General features: G+C 46.7%; 1 protein-coding gene across 1 annotated transcript in view; it reads right to left on the bottom strand.

The window, feature by feature from the left end:
- Window positions 1–23436, bottom strand: part of OXCT1 (3-oxoacid CoA-transferase 1) — a 127195-nt gene that overhangs the window by 88736 nt on the left and 15023 nt on the right. Inside the window, exons 4-6 of the mRNA XM_070411780.1 lie at window positions 21918–22053; window positions 4858–5007; window positions 533–639 (exon numbers count right to left, since the gene is read on the bottom strand). Coding sequence (XP_070267881.1) covers window positions 533–639; window positions 4858–5007; window positions 21918–22053 — 393 coding nt within the window. The remainder of the gene's footprint in view (window positions 1–532; window positions 640–4857; window positions 5008–21917; window positions 22054–23436) is intronic.

Below are 23436 nucleotides of genomic sequence, written 5' to 3'. Positions count from 1 at the left end.
ACAACCTTCCAGACGAAGCCTGGGCTGTGAGGGAAGCCCCGGGTTCTGGGTACCAGGGGGAAGCCGGTGCCAGCAGCCAGGGGCAGGAAGGCCTACTCTTTCATGAATTTCGTGAATCAGGCCTCTAGTATCAAAATAAAATGTAATTGTGTGCTTTTCTCACGTTTTGTAAGCATGTCAATATTGTAACAGGTCTTGGCAACTAAAATACACGGAGGAAAACATAATTTGTATGGGACTAAATTCAAGGGTATATAGTTGCAAATACTTAGCAAGCAGAGCAACGTGGACACCCACCAATCAGAACAGACACCCGCCAGTACTCCATACCAGTGAGATCGCTGTTTATACACACACACATACATGCACACGCACACACACACATGCTGCTGTTTATTTTCAGCCATTTTAAGATAAATTTTAAATACCAAACACATTAAGATATCCATTTTGTAATCATAACTTAAGAAATATTGAAATATTAAGTTGCTGAAATGCACTACATTAGTCTTTCTTAAGGCCATCACACTACCTGAAAATGATGTTTCCTGCACGGTCTGCCTTCCAGGCTTTCACCAAGGCAAAATCCCCTGTAATCGCTTCCTCCAAAATAAAATGTTGACCGTTGAACTCCCTCACCTGCAGGAGACAAAGGGGGCGCTATCAGGTATTTGCACAGCTGCTGTTTGGTTGTGATACGAGTTCTGATAAGGCGGATAAGAGGGGCACAGGCTTAGCTGGGAAAGGTTTCTCAGAGAGAGAAGAATCTAAAGGGAGACCCGAAGAATAAGTGTGGTGGGCAACTGGGACTGAGTGAAAGATGCTGGAAGGGGGGACTGAGGGAACAGCATGTGCAAAGGCTCAGTGACAACCGAGAGCTCGGTCAACCTGAGGAACTGAGCTATGACTGTGTATGTCAGTGTTCATTTTATTACTTGTGCCCATAGGTTACACATTGAACATAATACCTGTTCCTCTTTCCCCGTTGCCCAAGGAAAAAACTATACAATGTACTGTTTATATAAGTGAAATGGTTCTGCCCTACCTGGTTTGACTCAGTGGATAGAGCGTTGGCCTGTGGACTGGAGAGTCCCAGGTTCGATTCTGGTCAAGGGCACATGCCTGGGTTGCAGGCTCAATCCCCAGTAGGGGGTGTGCAGGAGGCAGCCAATCAATGATTCTCTCATCATTGATGTTTCAATCTCTCTCTCCCTCTTCCTTCCTTTCTGAAATCAATAAAAATATATTTTAAAAGAATAAAAAATAAATGAAATGGTTTTAAAAGTCCATTCACCTCTCCTAATTCATATATAATCATCTGTTGAAATTTTAATTGGAATTCCTAGAATTTGTAGAGGAATTTAGAGAGAACTGGCACACTATATGGTCCCACCCAGAAGCATAATATTTTTTGAAGTCTCTTTTACTTCTTTCAATCGTTTTGCAATTTTCACTCCAAAAGCTTTGTATATGTTTTTAGGATTTAGTCACAGGTACCTCATAGCTTCTGATGCTACTATGAATGCGATATTTTATTCTATTATACCTTCTCTCCTGGTTCTAATGGAATGCTATTGACTTGTGTATGTTTACTGCCGTTAGTTCTACTATGAATGGCGGGGTCGGGGTGAAGAAGGGAAGAAGCTTAAAGCAAAACTATGTCCCGGCCCTGGGTACAACGCGGAAGCTGTGCTCCATCCATCACCATGAGGATGGGAGCCATTTACACACAGCACTCCATTCCCATTACCACTGCACCCCCTAGTGGACAAGTAGCATGCGTTTTATAGAAAGCTGCCGTAGAAAGTTTGGGTACATTAACTTGTTTAACTATACTATGGTTTAAAACTGAAATTCTTTCTTTTCTTTTTTTAAATTCTTTCTTAACAGCTTCCTTAAAGACATTATCCCACCTTCCTTCTAGAAAATATTGAATTTATGGAATCAGTGGTGAATGAGGATCTCATTTAATAAAAACTTAGGCAAGTTATATAAAAGATATTTGTAAGCTGCACATCAATATCTAGTTTTTTTTTAAAGGGTATTATGTATTTAAGAATCATTACTGTGAGCATCAATGATAATGTTTACATATGGAGTATTTTACATACAGATCTAGAAAACTACATATAGATCTAAATATATGCTAACCCCAGGAAAAGTAAATTTTTTAAAATTAGCTTTTTAAATTTTAATTATATAATTTCCTGACGGATCTACGCACTAGGAGTTGGTGAGTTTTAGTTATTATTCTAAAATTTTAAAAAAGGGAAGGAATTGGTTTTGTCTAACTGGCCACTATACTCACTTGAAAGACTTGTGCATTTCATGGCCTCAACTCCATCTTCCAGTCCTTTCTTGAATCCACTCCAGTCAAATTTTCATCACTCCAGAAAAACGCTCTACTCTAAAAGAATGACTCTTCAAAGTCACCAATGACCTCTGTGTCCAGATCTGATGGTCACTTCCCAATACGCTATTACCCCACCTCGGCACACGCTGACACATTTGCTCACACGCTCCTTCGTAAAATGTCCCATCTTTCAAATCGCCTGGGTTTCCCCTTCACTCACTAGACACTTTCCCATTCTTCTTTCCTGCTCCTTCAAGCCCTCTTCCCTACCCTTATATGCAAACGAGGTGTTCTCTCTCTGCTCTCCAACCCTAGCCACTCATCTAGTCCCAAAGACTTGAATACTATATACCGATGCCTCTGAGTTCCCATCCCGAGTGGAGCCTACTGCGCGCCTCCTCTTGGAGCATGGTGGACGTCTTCAACGCACCGGTCTCTGCCAGAGCTCTTCGCTGACCCCCATGCCCGGCCCCTCTCAACAAGCAGCACACTTGATTCTGTCTTCTCTTCCAGCCACCACCAATCCACCAGTAAATCCTGTTGGCTTTACTATGAATATATATCCCTATCCCAACCACTCCTCACCAATTCCACTTTACCTTCCCACCCGGATTAATGCAACAGCCTCTTAATCCCTTTCACTGCTGCTGCTCTTGGTCCCTGCAAAAAAAACCTCACTTCCCAACAGCTACAACTTGCCAAAATGTAGCTCAGATCACATCACTCGCCCCCAACTTTCCGCTGGCCGCTCACCACTCTCAGTAAAATCCACACTCACAAGATCTGGCTCCTGTCTCTCTTCAACCTTCAATCCCACTGCTCTCGGCCTCACTAACTCTGTTCCAGTCTCATCACCCTGCTGTTCCACACAAAGGGCAAGCCTGCCTCAGGACCTTGTCCTCCTTCTGCCTTCTGACTAGATCACAACCCTGTGATCTTTGCCCAGCTCTTTCTCCTATTTCATTCAGGTCTTTCTACCAATGTCATCTTCACAGTGGTTTCCCTAACCCCACCTGAAACACTGCCTTCGTGGCCACTGATCCCTCTCTCTGTCCTGGCCCTACTTGATTGACATGTGTGTTTGTCTATTCATTCCCTGTCAGTTCCTCCACCACAGGGAGACTTGGTCTAGACCCTCCTTTTCCAAAGTTCCTGGGAAAGAGGAACTCAAAAATGTCACTGAATTAAGGAATTCACTCACTTCCGCTTCCCACAATAAGCAAGGGAAATAAAGAGCTAATAGGAGTTGTTTCAAGACAAAATTACAAAACTACTAGATTCATGCACCTGACTCAAGGCAGAAATGAACCCAGATATTCAGGACAGAGTCTAGTGTATCCTGTGTTTCCCAGGGTGAGTTAATGCTAGCGAGCTCCTTAAGTATCAACCCAATTTTGTCCATCTTTACCTATATTCTTAAGATCCATGGTATTAATTAGACTCTTGCCTTTTACTTGGTCAAGAACTTTTGAAGTTTAATTAGGCATTAAAGATAGAATATCAAAAATGTCAACAAAAGCCAAGGTCACCTTGATCAGAACGGCAAGGCTCCAGGTGAAGGGCCTGCTCAGAGGACAGCAGGGCACAGGTTCGAGGACCTTGCATCTTCCCTCAGAAAGGGGGTGCAGAGCTAACATCTCCATGAGCAGAAAGTTGATAAGAGGTCATCCCTTGCTTCTAAGTGTTTACTCTCTAGAGACAAGCTGAGCATCTCTGCAACCTGTGCTCACTTCCTAGAGGCGGGGAGCAGGGAGACGGGAAAGATGCTAAAAGCCCAGTCATGAAATATGGGCCTGTGTATGCTTAGAAGTTGCCTCAAATCTAAGGCACCTCAAATATCTAGAGTTTATTTAATGATCAGCTTATTTAACATATTTTTAAATTATTATTATTATTAATTTGTTTGTTTATTAACTTCTTGAGGGACTAAGCCTGTTTGAGTTCTATGCTTTCCTAGTATGCGTGTGAAGTTACCCCCTATCCAGCACTTTAAACAAAACGAAGCTATTCAGCCTAAAGCTCAAGTGTGTCCAGTATACAAAATGAAGGTGATAATGTGAGCTCCCCATTCATTCCACTACAGAATTCCATATTTTAATATTGAGGATAAACTTGTGATTGCCTTGGCTTTTTCTCATCCTTCAATTGCACAAGAGGCCTGAGCATGAAGCCTTTAATAGCATTTATATCAGGTAGCTACTCTACTTTCCTCATAAGCATAATCAGCAATTATAACGACTTTTATAATGGTAAAAATTTAATCTTAACTCGCACATCTTATACAGTTACAGTTTTTTCTCGTTTACTTAATCTGGTTTCTCTGTCTGATTTGAATGAATAGCAGACGCTCAGCTTTAGCTGGAAATCACACCTAACGTATTTATGCTAATGAATGGCAGTGCTTGTTCTCACATAGAGGTGGCTTTATACTGATTTCCCCAACGAGTCACCAGAACCCTGTGTTCACGGTGGGGTCGGGTGCCCCCTGGATGACCGCGTCCTACCTCTCGTGGCTTACTGGCAATGGCGATGCTGCCATCCTTGTTGTACTTGATCGGGGCCCCTCCTTCTTGCACCAGCGTCCCGTAGCCTGTGCTGGTGTAAAAGGCAGGAACTCCAGCGCCGCCGGCACGAATCCTCTCTGCCAGTGTGCCCTACAGGTGAGCAAGCAACACCCCACAAGGTCAGTACGCACCCCTCTGCATGTGGACACAGAGCATTCAGACACGGTGCCTACTCTCTAAAGCAGCGGTTCTCAACCTGTGGGTCGCAACCCCTGTGGCGGTCGAACGACCCTTTCACAGGGGTCGCTTAAGACCATCCTGCATATCAGATATTTACATGACGATTCATAACAGTAGCAACATTACAGTTATGAAGTAGTAACAAAAATAATTTTATGGTTGGGTCACAACATGAGGAACTGTATTTAAAGGGCCAGAAGGTTGAGAACCACTGCAAAGGATTACCATTCCAGGCGGTACCTAGCATGGTAAGTTGATATATTCCACTAACAACTTACGCTAGGAGATTAATTTAAAACAATTACTGCCTCTCTAGATAACAACCTTTCTACTCTATTTTTTTTTCTTTTTTATGTATTTTTTCCTTTGATTTTTAGAGAGAGAAGAGGGGAGAGGAAGAGAGCAAAACATCAATGTGAGAGCAACATCAGTGGGTTGCCTCCTATACACACCCCAGTTTGGGACTGAACCTGCTACCCAGGCATTGTCCTGACAGGGAGTCAAACCGGCAACCTTTCAGTGCATGGGACAATACCCAACAAACTGAGCCATACCAGCCAGGGCAGCCTCTCTATTCCTAATCCACAACATGTAACTGCTTATTCGAATAATCACCCTTTCACCTTCCATGTCGCCTGCTGGCTTCGACAACATGTCAACATCAGTCTATTTGTACTATTTTTAAATGAGTTTTCAAATCTGACACATGTAACTACAACTATATATATTAAAAATCACAAAAATAAGTTCTGGGTTTTACTGTGTGCTATATGCAGGAATGGCCTGAATCTTATCATCAGTAATAATGAACAATTATTGTGAAATAATATAAAATGTTCAAATTTATCTAGAATGTATTCTAAACCATTCTCGTAAGTATTTGATCTACAATATTATCTAACTAAGGAAAAATCCAAAGTACAACATATAAGTAAATTGGTTTTCATTTTATTTTTATTTTTTAATGTACTTTTTATTGTTGATAGTATTACAGATATCGCCCCTTTTCCCCACTTTACTCCCTCCTCCCAGCCCCTATCTCCCCACCATGTTTTCACTATGCTATTTTTTGCCCATGTCCATGGGCTATGCCTGTAGGTATGTAAGTTCTTTGGTTTATCTCTTCTTATCCCCCCAACCCCACATCAAGGTATGTCAGTCTGTTCCATGCCTCTCTGCTTCAGGTCTTATTCTGTAAATTGGTTTTTAAAAATCAAGAGTCCTTCAAATTTTGTTTCAGAGGACAAACAGCTGTAGGCAAAGTTTCTTTGTATCTTTCATTGGTCACCTTCATTTCCCAGCTCCCTCCCACCTCCAACTGCCTTTCCACCGAGTCTGCCAGAAGGCAACAAACTCCAACAGCACATTCCAACACCCTCTCCACCACTGAGGTCTGTAGTTACGGTCCAGCTACATCCTGGTCACGCTGGACAGCTAAATGGCTAATCAGTAGTAAGAATGAGGTTAGGTATTAATGGCAGGGTGTTAATATTGTCCCAACCTGAAACCAATGTTCTACTTTCACTGGGACCTAAACTCCAAGAAGGAACTAATGACTAGCATTTGAAACACTGAGGCATTCAAGCATGTGGGATATTCTGGAGAAGGGGGGACCTTGGGGCGTCACTGAAAATATGTATAGATAAAACACTAGAGAAGGCTTGGGTTGTCCCTGGCGATGGAGGAAGACAAGCTTCCCACCTGCCTTGGCTGGCCCTCGGCTTCACTCAAGGCTACAAAGTTTCGAGGAACCAAGATGGCGGCGTAGGGAGCGGACCTGTGTGTGCTGCTCTCTCACAGCATCATTGAAACTATCAACTATGAAGTAAACAACCGCCACTCAGAACCATGGGGAAGTTGGCCCAGTGGGAGATCTACAACTGGAGGAAAAGAAAGAAGCGCAGTGAGACTGAGTGGGAGCTACGGAGGCACCAAAACCAGAGGTACGCAGTCACACGCCACGCGGGCTGCAAATGGATTCTCGGTTTTTTACGAACCCTCGAATCCTCTGGGCTTGCTCGGGGCGGGTCTCTGAGGCCCCAGATCCCACAGGGAGAGGCGGCCACGGCCTTGCAGTGGTCGGAGAGCGAGGGAAGCTCTGACACACGGCTGCTCGCTGGCACTGAGGGACAAGAAGTCCTGGTGTCCCGGGGAGGCGAGGGGCGCGGAGACACCGCCATCGCTATTTCCTCCATGCTGGCGACTCCCTGTGACCCCGCCCTACCCTCAGGGCTGTGCCAGAGGCACAAGAGGGAATGACTGTGCTTTTACAAACTCTCAAATCCACTGAGCTGGTTCGGGTGGGTCTCTGAGGCCCCAGGCCCCAAGGCGAGAGACGGCACGGCCTTCCAGCGGTCAGGAAGCGAGGGAGGCTCTGGCGCTCGGCTGCTCGCCGGCACTGGGGGACGCAAAATCCTGGAGTCCTGGATAGGCAAGGGGCCGCTGAGTCTCCGCCCTGGCGACTCCCTGTGAACCCGCCCTACGCAATTTACATTCCCATCTGGGCTGTGCCAGACTCACAAGTAGAAACGCCTTTGCTTCTGCAAACTTCCAAATCCACTGAGCTGGTTCAGGCGGGATCATGAGGCACCAGACCCTACAGGGAGAGGCAGCTCGGCCTTGCAGCCATCAGAAAGCGAGGGAGACTCTGTCGCACAGCTGCTTGCCTGCACTGGGGGACACAAAGCCCTGGCAGAGATTCAAGGGGCCGAGGAGACTCAGCCAGTGCTATTTGCTCCACCATGGCGACTCCCTGAGTCTCAGCCTTAATCAATTTACATCCCCATCCAAGCTGTGCCAGGTGCACAAAAAGACCCACCTGCGCTTTTGCAGCCTATCCCAACAAATTGCAGACTTCAACTGCTCGCAGCCATGGGAGACACACTCAAGAAGCAGACCCAGGAGAACCAGGATGGCGGCATAAGGAAGAGACCTGTGCGTGCTGCCTCACACAACAACATCGAAACTACCAAATATCAGACAAACACCTATCATACAGAACCATGGGAAAGTTGGCCCAGTGGAAGCTCTACAACTGGAAGGAGAGAAAGAACATTGAGACTGAGTAGGATGTGACACCAAGTACAGAGCCCAACCCAACAAACTGCAGATTTCAACTCCTCGCATAGAAAGAAGCGCATTGAGATCCAGTAGGATGTGCAGAGGCACCAAGTACAGAGCCCATCCCAGCAGGCTGCAGATTTCAGCTCCTTGCATCTGGGAGGGACGCAATCGGGGGGCAGAGTCGGGTCCGGGGCCGGCCAGGGCTGGGCCTGACTCGGCCGGCACTGTGGAACTGCTGTACCAGCAAGCGTACAAACATGCCCACTGGTCCCAGTCTCTTGTGGGGCGCTGGGGGACAGCAGACAGGCAGTCTGTGCACTTGGTGGAGGGCAGGAGTGCTGGATGTTCAAACACCAGGAACGCCTGGAGATTTTGTCTGGTGGGGAGCCGCCGGCAGAGGACAGAGGGCCAAACTTCCTGTTTCCCCGGTAAGGCTGGGATGGTCCCCGCGAGGTCGGGATGGCCCCGGTGAGGTTGAAACGGTCCCGGTGTGGTAGGGACGACCCAGGTTAGGTTGAAACAGCCCCCGTGAGGTAAGGACGACCCGGTCAGGTCGAAACGGCCCCGGTGTGGTAGGGACAACCCCGGTCAGGTTGAAACGGCCCCGGTGTGGTAGGGACAACCCCGGTGAGGTTGAATCGGCCCCCGTGAGGTAGAGACGACCCCGGTCAGGTCGAAACAGCCCCGGTGTGGTAGGGACAACCCCGGTCAGGTTGAAACAGCCCCGGTGTGGTAGGGACAACCCCGGTGAGGTTGAAACGGCCCCCGTGAGGTAGGGACGACCCTGGTCAGGTTGTAACAGCCCCCGTGAGGTAGGGACGACCCCAGTCAGGTCGAAACGGCCCCGGTGTGGTAGGGACGACCCCGGTGAGGTTGAAACAGCCCCGACCCCAGTCAGGTCGAAACGGCCCCGGTGTGGTAGGGACGACCCCGGTGAGGTTGAAACGGCCCCCGTGAAGTAGGGACAACCCCGGTCAGGTCGAAACAGCCCCGGTGTGGTAGGGACAACCCCGGTGAGGTTGAAACGGCCCCCGTGAGGTAGGGACGACCCTGGTCAGGTTGAAACGGCCCCGGTGTGGTAGGGACAACCCCGGTCAGGTTGAAACGGCCCCGGTGTGGTAGGGACAACCCCGGTCAGGTTGAAACGGCCCCGGTGTGGTAGGGACAACCCCGGTGAGGTTGAAACGGCCCCCGTGAGGTAGGGACGACCCCGGTGAGGTTGAAACGGCCCCGGTGTGGTAGGGACAACCCCGGTGAGGTTGAAACGGCCCCCGTGAGGTAGGGACGACCCCGGTGAGGTTGAAACGGCCCCCGTGAAGTAGGGACAACCCCGGTCAGGTCGAAACAGCCCCGGTGTGGTAGGGACAACCCCGGTGAGGTTGAAACGGCCCCCGTGAGGTAGGGACGACCCTGGTCAGGTTGTAACAGCCCCCGTGAGGTAGGGACGACCCCAGTCAGGTCAAAACGGCCCCGGTGTGGTAGGGACGACCCCGGTGAGGTTGAAACAGCCCCGACCCCAGTCAGGTCGAAACGGCCCCGGTGTGGTAGGGACGACCCCGGTGAGGTTGAAACGGCCCCCGTGAAGTAGGGACAACCCCGGTCAGGTCGAAACAGCCCCGGTGTGGTAGGGACAACCCCGGTGAGGTTGAAACGGCCCCCGTGAGGTAGGGACGACCCTGGTCAGGTTGAAACGGCCCCGGTGTGGTAGGGACAACCCCGGTCAGGTTGAAACGGCCCCGGTGTGGTAGGGACAACCCCGGTCAGGTTGAAACGGCCCCGGTGTGGTAGGGACAACCCCGGTGAGGTTGAAACGGCCCCCGTGAGGTAGGGACGACCCCGGTGAGGTTGAAACGGCCCCCGTGAGGTAGGGACGACCCTGGTCAGGTCGAAACGGCCCCGGTGTGGTAGGGACAACCCCGGTCAGGTCGAAACAGCCCCGGTGTGGTAGGGACAACCCCGGTGAGGTTGAAACGGCCCCCGTGAGGTAGGGACGACCCTGGTCAGGTTGAAACGGCCCCGGTGTGGTAGGGACAACCCCGGTCAGGTTGAAACGGCCCCCGTGAGGTAGGGACAACCCCGGTCAGGTTGAAACGGCCCCGGTGTGGTAGGGACAACCCCGGTCAGGTTGAAACAGCCCCGGTGTGGTAGGGACAACCCCGGTGAGGTTGAAACGGCCCCCGTGAGGTAGGGACGACCCCGGTCAGGTCGAAACGGCCCCGGTGTGGCAGGGACGACCCTGGTGAGGTTGAAACGGCCCCCGTGAGGTAGGGACGACCCTGGTCAGGTCGAAACGGCCCCGGTGTCGTAGGGACAACCCCGGTCAGGTTGAAACGGCCCCCCGTGAGGTAGGGACGACCCCGGTGAGGTTGAAACGGCCCCCGTGAGGTAGGGACGACCCTGGTCAGGTCGAAACGGCCCCGGTGTGGTAGGGACAACCCCGGTCAGGTTGAAACGGCCCCGGTGTGGTAGGGACAACCCCCGTCAGGTTGAAACAGCCCCGGTGTGGTAGGGACAACCCCGGTGAGGTTGAAACGGCCCCCGTGAGGTAGGGACGACCCCGGTCAGGTCGAAACGGCCCCGGTGTGGCAGGGACGACCCTGGTGAGGTTGAAACGGCCCCCGTGAGGTAGGGACGACCCTGGTCAGGTCGAAACGGCCCCGGTGTCGTAGGGACAACCCCGGTCAGGTTGAAACGGCCCCCGTGAGGTAGGGACGACCCCGGTGAGGTTGAAACGGCCCCCGTGAGGTAGGGACGACCCTGGTCAGGTTGAAACGGCCCCGGTGTGGTAGGGACAACCCCGGTCAGGTTGAAACGGCCCCCGTGAGGTAGGGACGACCCCGGTCAGGTCGAAACGGCCCCGGTGTGGTAGGGACAACCCCGGTAAGGTTGAAACGGCCCCGGTGTGGTAGGGACAACCCCGGTGAAGTTGAAACGGCCCTGGTAAAGTCGGGACAGCCCCGGTGAGGCTGAAACGGCCCCCGTGAGGTAGGGACGACCCCGGTCTGTTAGGGACAACCCCGGTCAGGTCGAAATGGCCCCGGTGTGGTAGGGACAACCCCGGTCAGGTTGAAACGGCCCCGGTGTGGTAGGGACGACCCCGGTGAGGTTGAAACGGCCCCCGTGAGGTAGGGACGACCCCGGTGAGGTTGAAACAGCCCCCGTGAGGTAGGGGCGACCCCGGTGAGGTTGAAACGGCCCTGGTGAGGCTCAGACGGCCCTGGTGAGGTTGAGACTACTCCAGTGAGGTTGGGACAAATAAAGGGGACCAGTATGGACTGATGTACAGGGGTAGATACAGAAGCAGAGCATCATTGAACAGAATGTTAAAGTACAGTGGGAAGCCTGGGGAGGGTTGGGGGGGGGATTAAGAGACCAACTGAAGGACTTATATGCATGCATATAAGATTAACCAATGGACACAAGACACGGGGGGGGGGGGGGGGTAGGGGCCGGGGAAATGTCAAGGGGGGGAAAAAAGGAGACATATGTAATACTCTTTGTAATACTTTAAGAAATAAAAATTATTAAAATATTAAAAAAAAAAAAAAAAAAAAAAAAAAAAAAAAAAAAAAAAAACACTATTCTACCCTATCCAAAGGATGAGATGACTCTACTCTGTGTTCCGGGAATTTTAAGTTACCAATGGGCACAAAAATTCAATCCTCAAACCAGCCCTAGGTTAGAATGTGTTTTATGTCCACCCACCCTAAATACTTCACTCCTTCTGTGTCCCACTGGGCAAGAGCCTGGAAACAGAATGTTTCTGCAGGCAGGAGTTCTGCAGAAACCACCAAGCCCCACATCCACCCCAAAGGGAGCCCTGATCCCCAACTCTTCATCTACACTCCCTCCTGATGCTCAGGCCACCAAACAAGTTGCCACTACATTGAGGAGGGAGACCCTAACCTCTTCAGCTTAAAGAAAGAATGTAAAAGAAATATTATGGAAGCTTTTCAGACCAAGATAGTAGCGTAGGCAAACACGCCTGTACTCACAGCCTCCCACAACCACATCAAAATTACAACTAAAATACAGAACAACCATCATCTAGAACCACCAGAAAGCTGGCTAAATGGAAACCCTACAACTAGAAAAGTAAAGAAGAAAGCACACTGAGACTGGTAGGAGGTGGGGAAGCACGAAACGGGCTGGTACAGCACCCACGTGTGCTGCTTTTCTAATCGGGAGGGAGACTGTCTCTGCAGAGGCCACTAGGAGGAGCAAGGAGTCCCAGGCCCACACCAGACCCCCAGCCCAGGGTCCCAGAGCTGGGAAAAGAAGTCCCTGTGGGCAGTAAAAACTATGAGCTGTAAAAACCAGTGTGGATTGGGGCTCAGTGACACAGAGGCTGCTGGAGACCCAAATGCCCCTCTTAAAAGGCTAGCACCACAAACTGAACTTACAAAGTCCTGCTTCTTCTGAGCTCCAGTGCCAGGGTGAAGCTCTGAGGAACACAGACACATATGAGGAGGAACTGGATTGTCTGGCATAGGGGCAGGAATTTGGGGGTGGCTTTCTACCAGACAGAGTTGCTCACAGGGATCATTTTTCCTATGCTGGGACCTCCCTGGTCACAGGGCTGACTGTCAGCTTCTGTTTGCTCCACCTTGTTGAGTCCCTGAGACCCCGCCTCATTCAATTTACAACCCCACCCAAGCTGTGTGCAGCAGCTGTTGCATACGAATGACCTGTCCTTGCTCAGGCTAAAATCTCTCAAACAAGCTGCAGATGGGTCTGGGAACCCCAAATCTATCAATAAAAGACCCAAGACTCAGTACAGCACCAGCCTGCCTTGCTTCACAGTTGGGCCTCATGTGAGCACTTCCAAACCTGATCCAAAGAGGAGGAATCTGCAGATCTCTCTGTAGCTCCTGCTGAGTGGCCCCAGGCAGTGGCTGACTTTACTCTTCCCTAGAGACCCAAGAGCCAGTGTACCCAGTGGTCAGTGTCAGACCATACCAGATTACAACTCTACACATCCATAAGCAACACACTCAAGGGGCAGACTCAGAGAGCATCAAAGCCCCATTGAAGCAAGTCCTGCTCCATACAGGTATCTCCTGCACAGCAGCTCTCCCACTGTAGTCGCAGCTGGTCCTCACAGCCAATTGGCCTGGAGGTCAATTCCTCCCAGTGACACCAACAGCAATCAAGGCTCAACTACAACAAAACTGTGCACACAGCCCACAATTGGGTGCACCTAGAGTATCCATCCCAAGTGATTGGGGAGTCTGAGACACCGAGTCCTATAGGACACCTACTACATGAGGCCACTCTATCAACTCAAGGACACACTGCAGCTCTACTCAATAAATAGAAACAGGAGAAAAAAATGGCGGAGGCTTAGATGGACGTGTTGGTCCTTCGTCCCGGAGCAGATAGGGGCAAGCAGCTGAAACGGGTAACAACCAGCCCGATCAAGCTGGGGAGGTTCAGCTGAGAGACAGTCTGCAGCCAGGAAAGACAGAGAACTCCTGAAAAATGCGGATGGTTAGAGATTGAGGCTGAAACTTCCCCCTGGGCGCCAGCGCAGCGGCGAGACCACGCCATCTTGGGAAGCGGTTACCTACCGGCATCCAGAGATCGGCTACTAACCCAGCGGCTACTAACCCGGAGGCGGCGACTTGCGGGCGGCGCGACTGCGGGAGCCCAGAGGAGGCCTGCACCCCTCCACGGAGGGGCGGACACTCCTGGGCGGCCAGCAGAGGCACAGCGACCACGCCATCTTGGGAAACAGAGCTGCTTGAGACTAGGATCCTGGCCTCAGCACCACCCAGTCTGATCTCAGACGCATACCAGGACCCTGCAGCCACTGGGGACAGAGACCTGTGACCACAGCTACAGACCTGCAGACACGGAAAGTTCGGAGATCCCTGCTGCAGATCCGTGAGTAGCAGAGCCCATCCCCCCTTCCCCCAGGATCGCGGGCAGTGCCAGAGTAACTAACTGATAGACCTACCCCTTGCCGGGGCCTCAGCGCTGCAGAAACTTTGGCCTGAAAGTGCGCGAGCACCTTAGAACTGATCCTATGCGCACTTCGGGCTTCAGAGCCCTGGGCTGGGAGCAAAAACGCGCACAGCACCAGGAACTAATCCTGTGCGCACTGCTGGCATCAGAGCCCTGGGCTGGGAGCAAAAACGCGCACAGCACCAGGAACTAATCCTGTGCGCACTGCTGGCATCAGAGCCCTGGGCTGGGAGCAAAAACGCGCACAGCACCAGGAACTAATCCTGCGCACACTGCTGGCATCAGAGCCCTGGGCTGGGAGCAATCGCGCGAACGGGAGTTTGTCCGCCTAGCACAGGCCCAGAAACCCCGTTTCTCAGGGCAGGAGGCAGCACCAAGCACCAGTGACTTGACTGTGTTTCTTATCACCTGCGCCTGAGATCCTGATTTCCTGTGCATTCATACTAAGAGCCAGTGAATCCAATTCCTGGTGCAAGGGCACACAGGGACCCTGATTCTCAAGGTGAGGTTGCGCGAAGCAACAGAGACTCTGATACTGAACTCTTGGGGAACTCTGACTCCTGGCGCAAGCTAGGGGGCTCTGCTCTGGTGCTAAACACGCGTCAGGGGGGCCTCTATTTCATCACAGTGCAGGCAGGGTCCCTAATTCTAAGGGCACGCGCGAGGCCACATTGAGTGTTGGCAACACTGACACAGAGCGAGCCTGGTTCCCACCAACCAACAACAACCACACATCTTAGTGTCAGAGCTCTTCAGTGACACTAGGGTGGTGGGAGCCTCCCACTGCGCACGGCCCAGGCCCACGCAACTCAACCTTTGAACCATCAGGAGATAATCAGAATGAAGAGACGACACAATACCCAGAGGAAAGACAATGAAGAATCACCAAGAAAGGAAATTAATGAAGCTGAAGCGTGCAACATGACAGAAAAAGAATTCAGAATGATGGTTGTACAATTCATTCACCGGATGGATGAGAAAATCAACAACCTATGCAAGAATCAGGAAGAAATGAAAAGGGATATAGCTACAATCAAAAACACCATGGAAAGTTTCAACAGCAGACTAGAAGAAGCAGAAGACCGAATTAGTGAGTTAGAAGATAAGGCAGAGAAACAAGCTCAATCTGAACAGCAACTGGAGAAAAGAATTAAAAAACAGGAGGAGAGCCTAAGGGAGCTTCAGGACAACATGAAACGAAGTAACATACGCATAATAGGGCTGCAAGAAGGACAAGAAGAGCAGCAAGGATTAGAAAATCTATTTGAAGAAATAATGACAGAAAACTTCCCAGATATGGGGAAGAAAAAAGTTACACAAATACAGAGAGTCCCAGGCAAGATGAACCCCAAAAGACCGACACCAAGACACGTCATAATAACGATGGCAAATGTACAAGACAAAGAGAGAATCTTAAAGGCTGCAAGAGAGAAACAGAGAGTTACCTACAAAGGGTCCCCCATCAGATTATCAAACGATTTCTCAACAGAAACACATCAGGCCAGAAAAGAATGGACGGAAATCTACAAAGTGATGCAAAGCAAAGGACTGAATCCAAGAATACTCTATCCAGCAAGGCTATCATTCAAAATTGAAGGGGAAATAAGAAGCTTCACAGACAAAAAAAGGCTAAGGGAGTTCATCACCACCAAGCCAGCAATGCAAGAAATGCTAAAGGGACTGGTGTAAAAAGAAGAAATAAAAAGCCCAGAAAGAAAGCAGCCACAAAAAAATAGAAATGGCTACAAACAAGTACCTTTCAATAATAACTTTAAATGTAAATGGACTAAATGGTCCAATCAAAAGATATCGAGTGGCTGAATGGATAAAAAAACATGACCCATACATTTGCTGTCTACAAGAGACCCACCTCATTAGAAGGGACTCACACAGACTGAAAGTGAAGGGATGGAAAAATATCTTTCAGGCAAATGGAAATGAAAAAAAAGCTGGGGTAGCAATACTTATATCCGACAAAATAGACCTCAAAGTGAAGGCCATAACCAGAGATAAGGAAGGCCACTTCATAATACTAAAGGGATCAATACAACAAGAGGATATAACCCTGATAAACATATATGCACCCAATGCAGGAGCACCCACATACATAAGAAAACTCCTGGAAGGTATCAGGGGAGAGATCGACAACAATACAATCATAGTAGGGGACTTTAATACACCACTAACATCACTGGATAAATCCGCTAGACAAAAACTCAGCAAAGAAACAGCAATCCTAAATGACTCACTAGATCAGATGGACTTAATTGACATCTTCAGAACACTTCACCCCACAGCTGCAGAATATACATTCCTCTCAGGTGCTCATGGGACATATTCAAAAATAGACCACATATTGGGTCACAAGCAAAGTCTCCACAAATTCAAGAAGATTGAAATCATAAAAAGCATCTTCTCAGACCACGATGGCATAATGTTAGAAATAAACCACAATAAAAACAACCCAAAATACTCAAACACTTGGAAGCTGAATAGCATGTTATTAAATATTGATTGGGTTACCGATGACATCAAAGAAGAAATTAAAAACATCCTGGACACTAATGACAATGAAAACACAACAATCCAAAACCTCTGGGACACAATGAAAGCAGTCCTGAGAGGGAAGTTTATAGCTCTACAGGCCTACCTCAAAAAACAAGAAAAAATGGTAGTTAATCATCTAACTCTACAACTCAAAGAATTAGAAAGAGAGCAACAAGAAAAGCCCAGAGTGAGCAGAAGGAAGGAGATAATAAAGATTAGAGCAGAAATCAATGAAATAGAGACCAAAAAAACAATACAGAAAATCAATGAAACCAAGAGCTGGTTCTTTGAAAGGATAAACAAGATTGACAAACCCCTAGCCAGGCTCACCAAGAAGCAAAGAGAGAGGTCCCAAATAAACCAAATCAGAAATGATAGAGGCGAAATAACAACAGACCCCACAGAAATACAAATGATTGTTAAACAATACTACGGACAACTCTACTCCAACAAACTAGACAACCTGGAGGAAATGGACAAATTCCTAGAAAAATACAACATTCCAAAACTCAATCAGGAAGAATCTAAAAATCTCAATAGGCCAATAACGATGGAAGAAATTGAAGCAGTCATCAAAAAGCTTCCAGCAAACAAAAGCCCAGGACCAGACGGCTTCTCAGGGGAGTTTTACCAAACTTTTAAGGAAGAACTGAAACCTATCCTCCTCAGATTACTACAAAAAGTCCAAGAGGATGGAACACTTCCAAACACATTTTATGAAGCTAGCATCACCCTAATACCAAAACCAGGTAAAGACAACACAATGAAAGAGAATTACAGGCCAATATCCCTCATGAACATAGATGCCAAAATCCTCAACAAAATCTTAGCAAATCGGATCCAGCAGTACATCAGAAGGATCATACACCATGACCAAGTAGGATTTATCCCAGGGATGCAAGGATGGTACAACATCCGTAAATCAATAAACGTGATACATCACATAAACAAATTGAAAGAAAAAAACCACATGGTCATATCAATTGATGCAGAAAAAGCATTTGACAAAATCCAACACCCATTTTTGATAAAAACTCTCAGCAAGGTGGGAATAGAAGGATCATACCTCAACATAATAAAAGCCATATATGACAGGCCCACAGCCAACATCATACTCAATGGACAAAAACTAACACCATTTCCCCTAAGAACAGGAACAAGACAGGGATGTCCACTCTCTCCACTCCTGTTCAACATAGTCCTGGAAGTATTAGCCATTGCAATTAGACAAGAAGAAGAAATAAAAGGCATCCAAATTGGAAAAGAGGAAGTAAAACTGTCCTTATTTGCAGATGACATGATATTATACATACAGAACCCTAGAGACTCCATCAAAAAACTACTAGACTTAATACATGAATTTGGCAATGTAGCAGGATACAAAATTAACCCCAAGAAATCCGAGGCATTTCTATATACCAATAGTGAACTTTCAGAAAGAGAGATTATAAAAACAATCCCATTTACCATCGCACCCCAAAAATTAAGATACCTAGGAATAAACTTAACTAAAGAGGTAAAAGACCTCTACTCAGAAAACTACAGGACGTTGAAAAAAGAGATAGAGGAAGACATAAACAGATGGAAGAACATACCATGTTCTTGGATTGGTAGAATCAACATCATTAAAATGTCCATATTACCCAAAGCAATCTATACATTCAACGCACTTCCCATTAAAATACCAATGGCCTTCTTCAAGGATCTAGAACGAACTCTCCAAAAATTCATCTGGAATAAAAAAAGACCCCGAATAGCTGCAGCGATCCTGAGAAAAAACAAAGTAGGTGGGATCTCAATGCCAGATATCAAGCTGTATTACAAAGCCACTGTTCTCAAAACTGCCTGGTACTGGCACAAGAACAGACATATAGATCAGTGGAATAGAATAGAGAGTCCAGAAATTAGCCCGAACCAATATGCTCAATTAATTTTTGACAAAGGAGGCATGAACATACAATGGAGCCAAGATAGTCTCTTCAATAAATGGTGTTGGGAAAATTGGACAGATATATGCAAGAAAATGAAACTAGACCACCAACTTACACCATACACAAGAATAAACTCAAAATGGATAAAGGACTTAAATGTACGACAGGAAACCATAAAAATTCTAGAAGAATACAAAGGCAGCAAAATCTCAGACATATGCCAAAACAATTTCTTCACTGATACAGCTCCTAGGGCAGTTGAAACTAAAGAGAAACTGAACAAATGGGACTACATCAAAATAAAAAGCTTCTGCACAGCAAAAGAAACCATCAACAAAACAACAAGAAAACCCACCTCGTGGGAAAACATATTTGCCAACGTCATATCTGATAAGGGCTTAATCTCCAAAATTTATAGGGAACTCATACAACTTAACAAAAAGAAGATAAACAATCCAATCAAAAAATGGGCCAAGGATCTAAATAGACACCTTTCAAAAGAGGACATTCAGAAAGCCAAGAGACATATGAAAACATGCTCAAAGTCACTAATCATCCGAGAGATGCAAATCAAAACAACAATGAGGTACCATCTCACACCTGTCAGAATGGCCATCATCAACAAATCAACAAACGACAAGTGCTGGAGAGGATGTGGAGAAAAAGGAACACTTGTGCACTGCTGGTGGGAATGCAGACTGGTGCAGCCACTATGGAAGGCAGTATGGAGGTTCCTCAAAAAATTGGAAATGGAACTCCCATTTGACCCTGTGATCCCACTTCTAGGAATATATCCCAAGAAACCAGAAACACCAATCAGAAAGGATATATGCACCCCGATGTTCATAGCAGCACAATTCACCATAGCTAAGATCTGGAAACAGCCTAAGTGCCCATCAGTAGATGAATGGATTAGAAAGCTGTGGTACATCTACACGATGGAATACTATGCTGCTGTAAAAAAGAAGGAATTCTTACCATTTGCAACAGCATGGATGGAACTGGAGAGCATTATGCTAAGTGAAATAAGCCAGTCAATGAAGGAAAAATACCACATGATCTCACTCATTCATGGATAATAAAGACCATTACAAACTTTTGAACAATAATAGATACAGAGGCAGAGCTGCCTCAAACTGATTGTCAAACTGCAGTGGGAAGGCCAGGGAGGGTTGGGGGGGAGGAGGGAGGGGATTAAGAGATCAACCGAAGGACTGGTATGCATCCATATAACCATAACTAATGGACATAAGACACTGGGGGGTAAGGGAGGGCAGGGGTCTGTCAAGGGCGGGGGGGGGAAAAAAGGACACTTATGTAATACACTTTGTAATACTTTTAGCGAAAAATAAAAAAAATAAAAATAAAAATAAATAAATAAATAAATAGAAACAAACAAAGAGAAGCAGCCAAAATGCGGAGACAAAGAAACATGTCACAAATGAAGGAAACTGAAGAAAGTAAACTACTGAATATAGAGTTCAAAACCACAGTTATAAGGTTACTCAAAAATCTTTAGAAACCTCCAAGGGTCTTAGTGAGACCTTTGAGGATCTTGGTGAGAATGCCAAAAAAATGGAAAAGGACCATTCAGAAATTAAGTATACACTGACTGAAATAAAGAATACTATACAGGAATTCAACAGTAGACTAGAGGATCCTGAGAATCAAATCAACGATTTGAAATATGAGGAAGCAAAAAACACCCAACCAGAGAAGCAAAAAGAAATAAGAATCCAAAAATATAATGATATTGTAAGGAGCCTCTGGGACAACTTCAAGGGTACCAACATCCGCATTATGGGGGTGCTAGAAGAAGAGAGAGAGCAAGATATTGAAAACCTATTTGAAGAAATAATGACAGAAAATTTCCCCTACCTGGTGAAAGAAATAGACTTACAAGTCCAGGAAGCACAGAGAACCCCAAACAACAGGAACCCAAAGAGAGCCACACCAAGACACATCATAATTAAAATGCCATGGGCTAAAGACAAAAAAAGAATCTTAAAAGCAGCAAGAGGAAAGCAGTTAGCTACCTACAAGGGAATGCCCATATGACTGTCAGCTGATTTCTCAACAGAAACTATGCAGGCCAGAAGGGAGTGGCAATAAATATTCAAAGTGATGAATAGCAAGGACCTACAACCAAGATTACTCTACCCAGCAAAGCTATCATTTAGAATGGAAGGTCAGATAAAGAGCTTCACAGACAAGAAAAAACTAAAGGAGTTCATCACCATCAAACCAGAATTATATGAAACATTAAAGGGTATTCTTTAAGAAGAGGAAGAAGCCCTGACCAGTTTGGCTCAGTGGATAGAGCGTCGGCCTGCAGACTGAAAGGTCCTGGGTTCGATTCCGGTCGGGGGCATGTACCTTGGTTGCGGGCACATTCCCAGTGGGAGGTGTGCAGGAGGCAGCTGATCGATGTTTCTCTCTCATCGATGTTTCTAACTCTCTGTCCCTCTCTCTTCCTCTCTGTAAAAAAATCAATAAAATGTGTTTTTTAAAAAAAGAGGAAGAAGAAAAAGATAAAAAATATGAACAACAAAATGGCAACAAATACATACCTATCAACAATTGAATCTAAAATCAAAGTAAACAAATAAGAAATCTAATGAACAGAATAAACTGGTGAATAAAATAGAATCAGTGGCATGGAAAAGGAACAGACTGACAATTCTCAGAGGGAAGGGGAGTGGAGGGGCAGAAAGAGATTAAACAAAGATATTATATGCATATATGCATTACTTATGGACACAAACAATAGGGTGGTGAAGGCCGGGGGTGGGGCAGGACCCAGGTAGAAGGAGACTAAGGAGGGGGGAGAAACATATGTCATAATCTCAACAATAAAGATTTTAAAAAAAGAAATATAAAGGAAGTTCCTCTCCCATGTATATGCCTTCTGACAAAAAAAGGAAGAATGCAAAAGATACACAAGGCTCATTTTCAATAGCTCCAAAAAATGAAGGCTAAGGTATCTCAACCTATAATGTAAAGACCCATATGAGTTGACCTTTAGGATAATCCTCAAACATTTCAGCAAGTCCTTTTGCATGCTTCCAGTATAATTTACATTCTAGTACCAAACTTTAAAATTTATCCTGTTACCTAGAGATCTTCACCAGATATACCTCCTTTTTCTGTTGGATAGCAACAGAAAATATTAGATTCCAGCAATCAACAGGTGGGACCTACGAAATAGCATTCTCTCTGCCTTAACCATCTTGCATAAAGACATTTCTAAGGAGAAAAAGATACATTTTAAAACAAGTTAGTATTGTAAAAGAAAAGCAGGTGTCTTCTTACCTGAGGTGTCAGCTCTACCTCTAATTCACCAGATAAGTACTGTCGTTCAAATTCTGCATTTTCTCCCACGTACGAAGAGATCATGCGCTTTATCTGCTTGCTTCGAAGCAAAAGGCCCAAGCCAAAGTTGTCAACCCTGGAAGGAAAATGCAAGCAGCTTACAACCAAAGGACCATCTGATCGAACACTAATGTCACTTACATTGAAAAACATGAAGTTGTATTAATTTAAAGGAATCCTATCTACCAGGCATTGAACCCACATTCTCTCTCAGCCGCCCACCACCCAAAGAGCGCTGCAAGGTGGCTATTCTTTTCTTATTTTACAGTTGAGGAAACTGAAGCTCAAAACATTTAAGTGATTTTTTTCCCCAAGATCTTGGGTAGTGACAACAGCCAGTCCTCAAACCCACATCAATCCTACAGTTTGACCCCGCCCTTTCTGTTCTTTTTGCTGCTCCAAAGTGATCCTGGTCAGGAGAAGAGCAAGAGATGGACTGGTCCCTGCCCTACACTTCAGACCCAGGCATAAAGGTAATGCCACTGTCCCTAACCTGCTACGGCCCCAGAGGAAAGCTCAGATGGAGAAAGTCTTTCTGTCCAAGAACGGGGTCAGGAGCATTCTCATATTTAAAAGACAGAACAGCAGACTCTTGAAATACGGACCCAATTATGAGCAACGATGAATATTTTCCTTGTATCATGGATACAGAGTGAAATTATGAAGACCCACTCCAGAACCCTGGCCCTGGCATGGGAAACAGTGGAAGGGCACAGGTCTGATGATAGATCACTAGTGACATCCACTTGTTTGAAAGGAGGTAAGTAGGTAGGTATGGTACCCGTATGACAAACCACTGACATTTCTCCTGACCCTTCCTCCCATCTTCACTCCATTCTCCATCCTCACACACACGAGTGGCGGTTCTGCTCAACTGACAATCTCCTAGTTTTCAGAATGGATCACTTCCAAGCTCCTAACCTCCCCCAGGCAGTTCTGACACCTGAATACTTCAAAGTAATCCAGGTGACAGGTAACTGCCAACCTTCTAAATTTGTTTCCTAGTCCCAGCCTTCCAATACAGAATCTAATAACATTCCCCCTCATGGATATAACAAATAGCCACATGGTTCATTCACTTATTTCAAAAGAAAACTGGAGCTTAAATCAGTGATGGTGAACCTTTTGAGCTCGGCGTGTCAGCATTTTGAAAAATCCTAACTTAACTCTGGTGCCGTGTCACATATAGAAATTTTTTGATCTTTGCAACCATAGTAAAACAAAGATTTATATTTTTGATATTTATTTTATATATTTAAATGCCATTTAACAAAGAAAAATCAACCAAAAAAATGAGTTCGCATGTCACCTCTGACACGCGTGTCACAGGTTCGCCATCACTGGCCTAAATAATGTTTGCAAGTGTACTTTTGCCATATGCGGAGAATTCCCTGAAGATTAATAATACACTTGTCCACCAGAGGGCCCCAAACACTAAAGAGTCTCTGTGTCTCTTAGA

The sequence above is a fragment of the Myotis yumanensis genome, unplaced genomic scaffold (assembly GCF_028538775.1).
Source record: "Myotis yumanensis isolate MYYU_CA2020_CCGP unplaced genomic scaffold, mMyoYum1.0.hap1 SCAF_4, whole genome shotgun sequence".
Taxonomy (NCBI): domain Eukaryota; kingdom Metazoa; phylum Chordata; class Mammalia; order Chiroptera; family Vespertilionidae; genus Myotis; species Myotis yumanensis.
The sequence above is the reverse complement of the archived record's forward strand: the minus strand, read 5'-3'. Positions and strand labels throughout refer to the sequence as shown.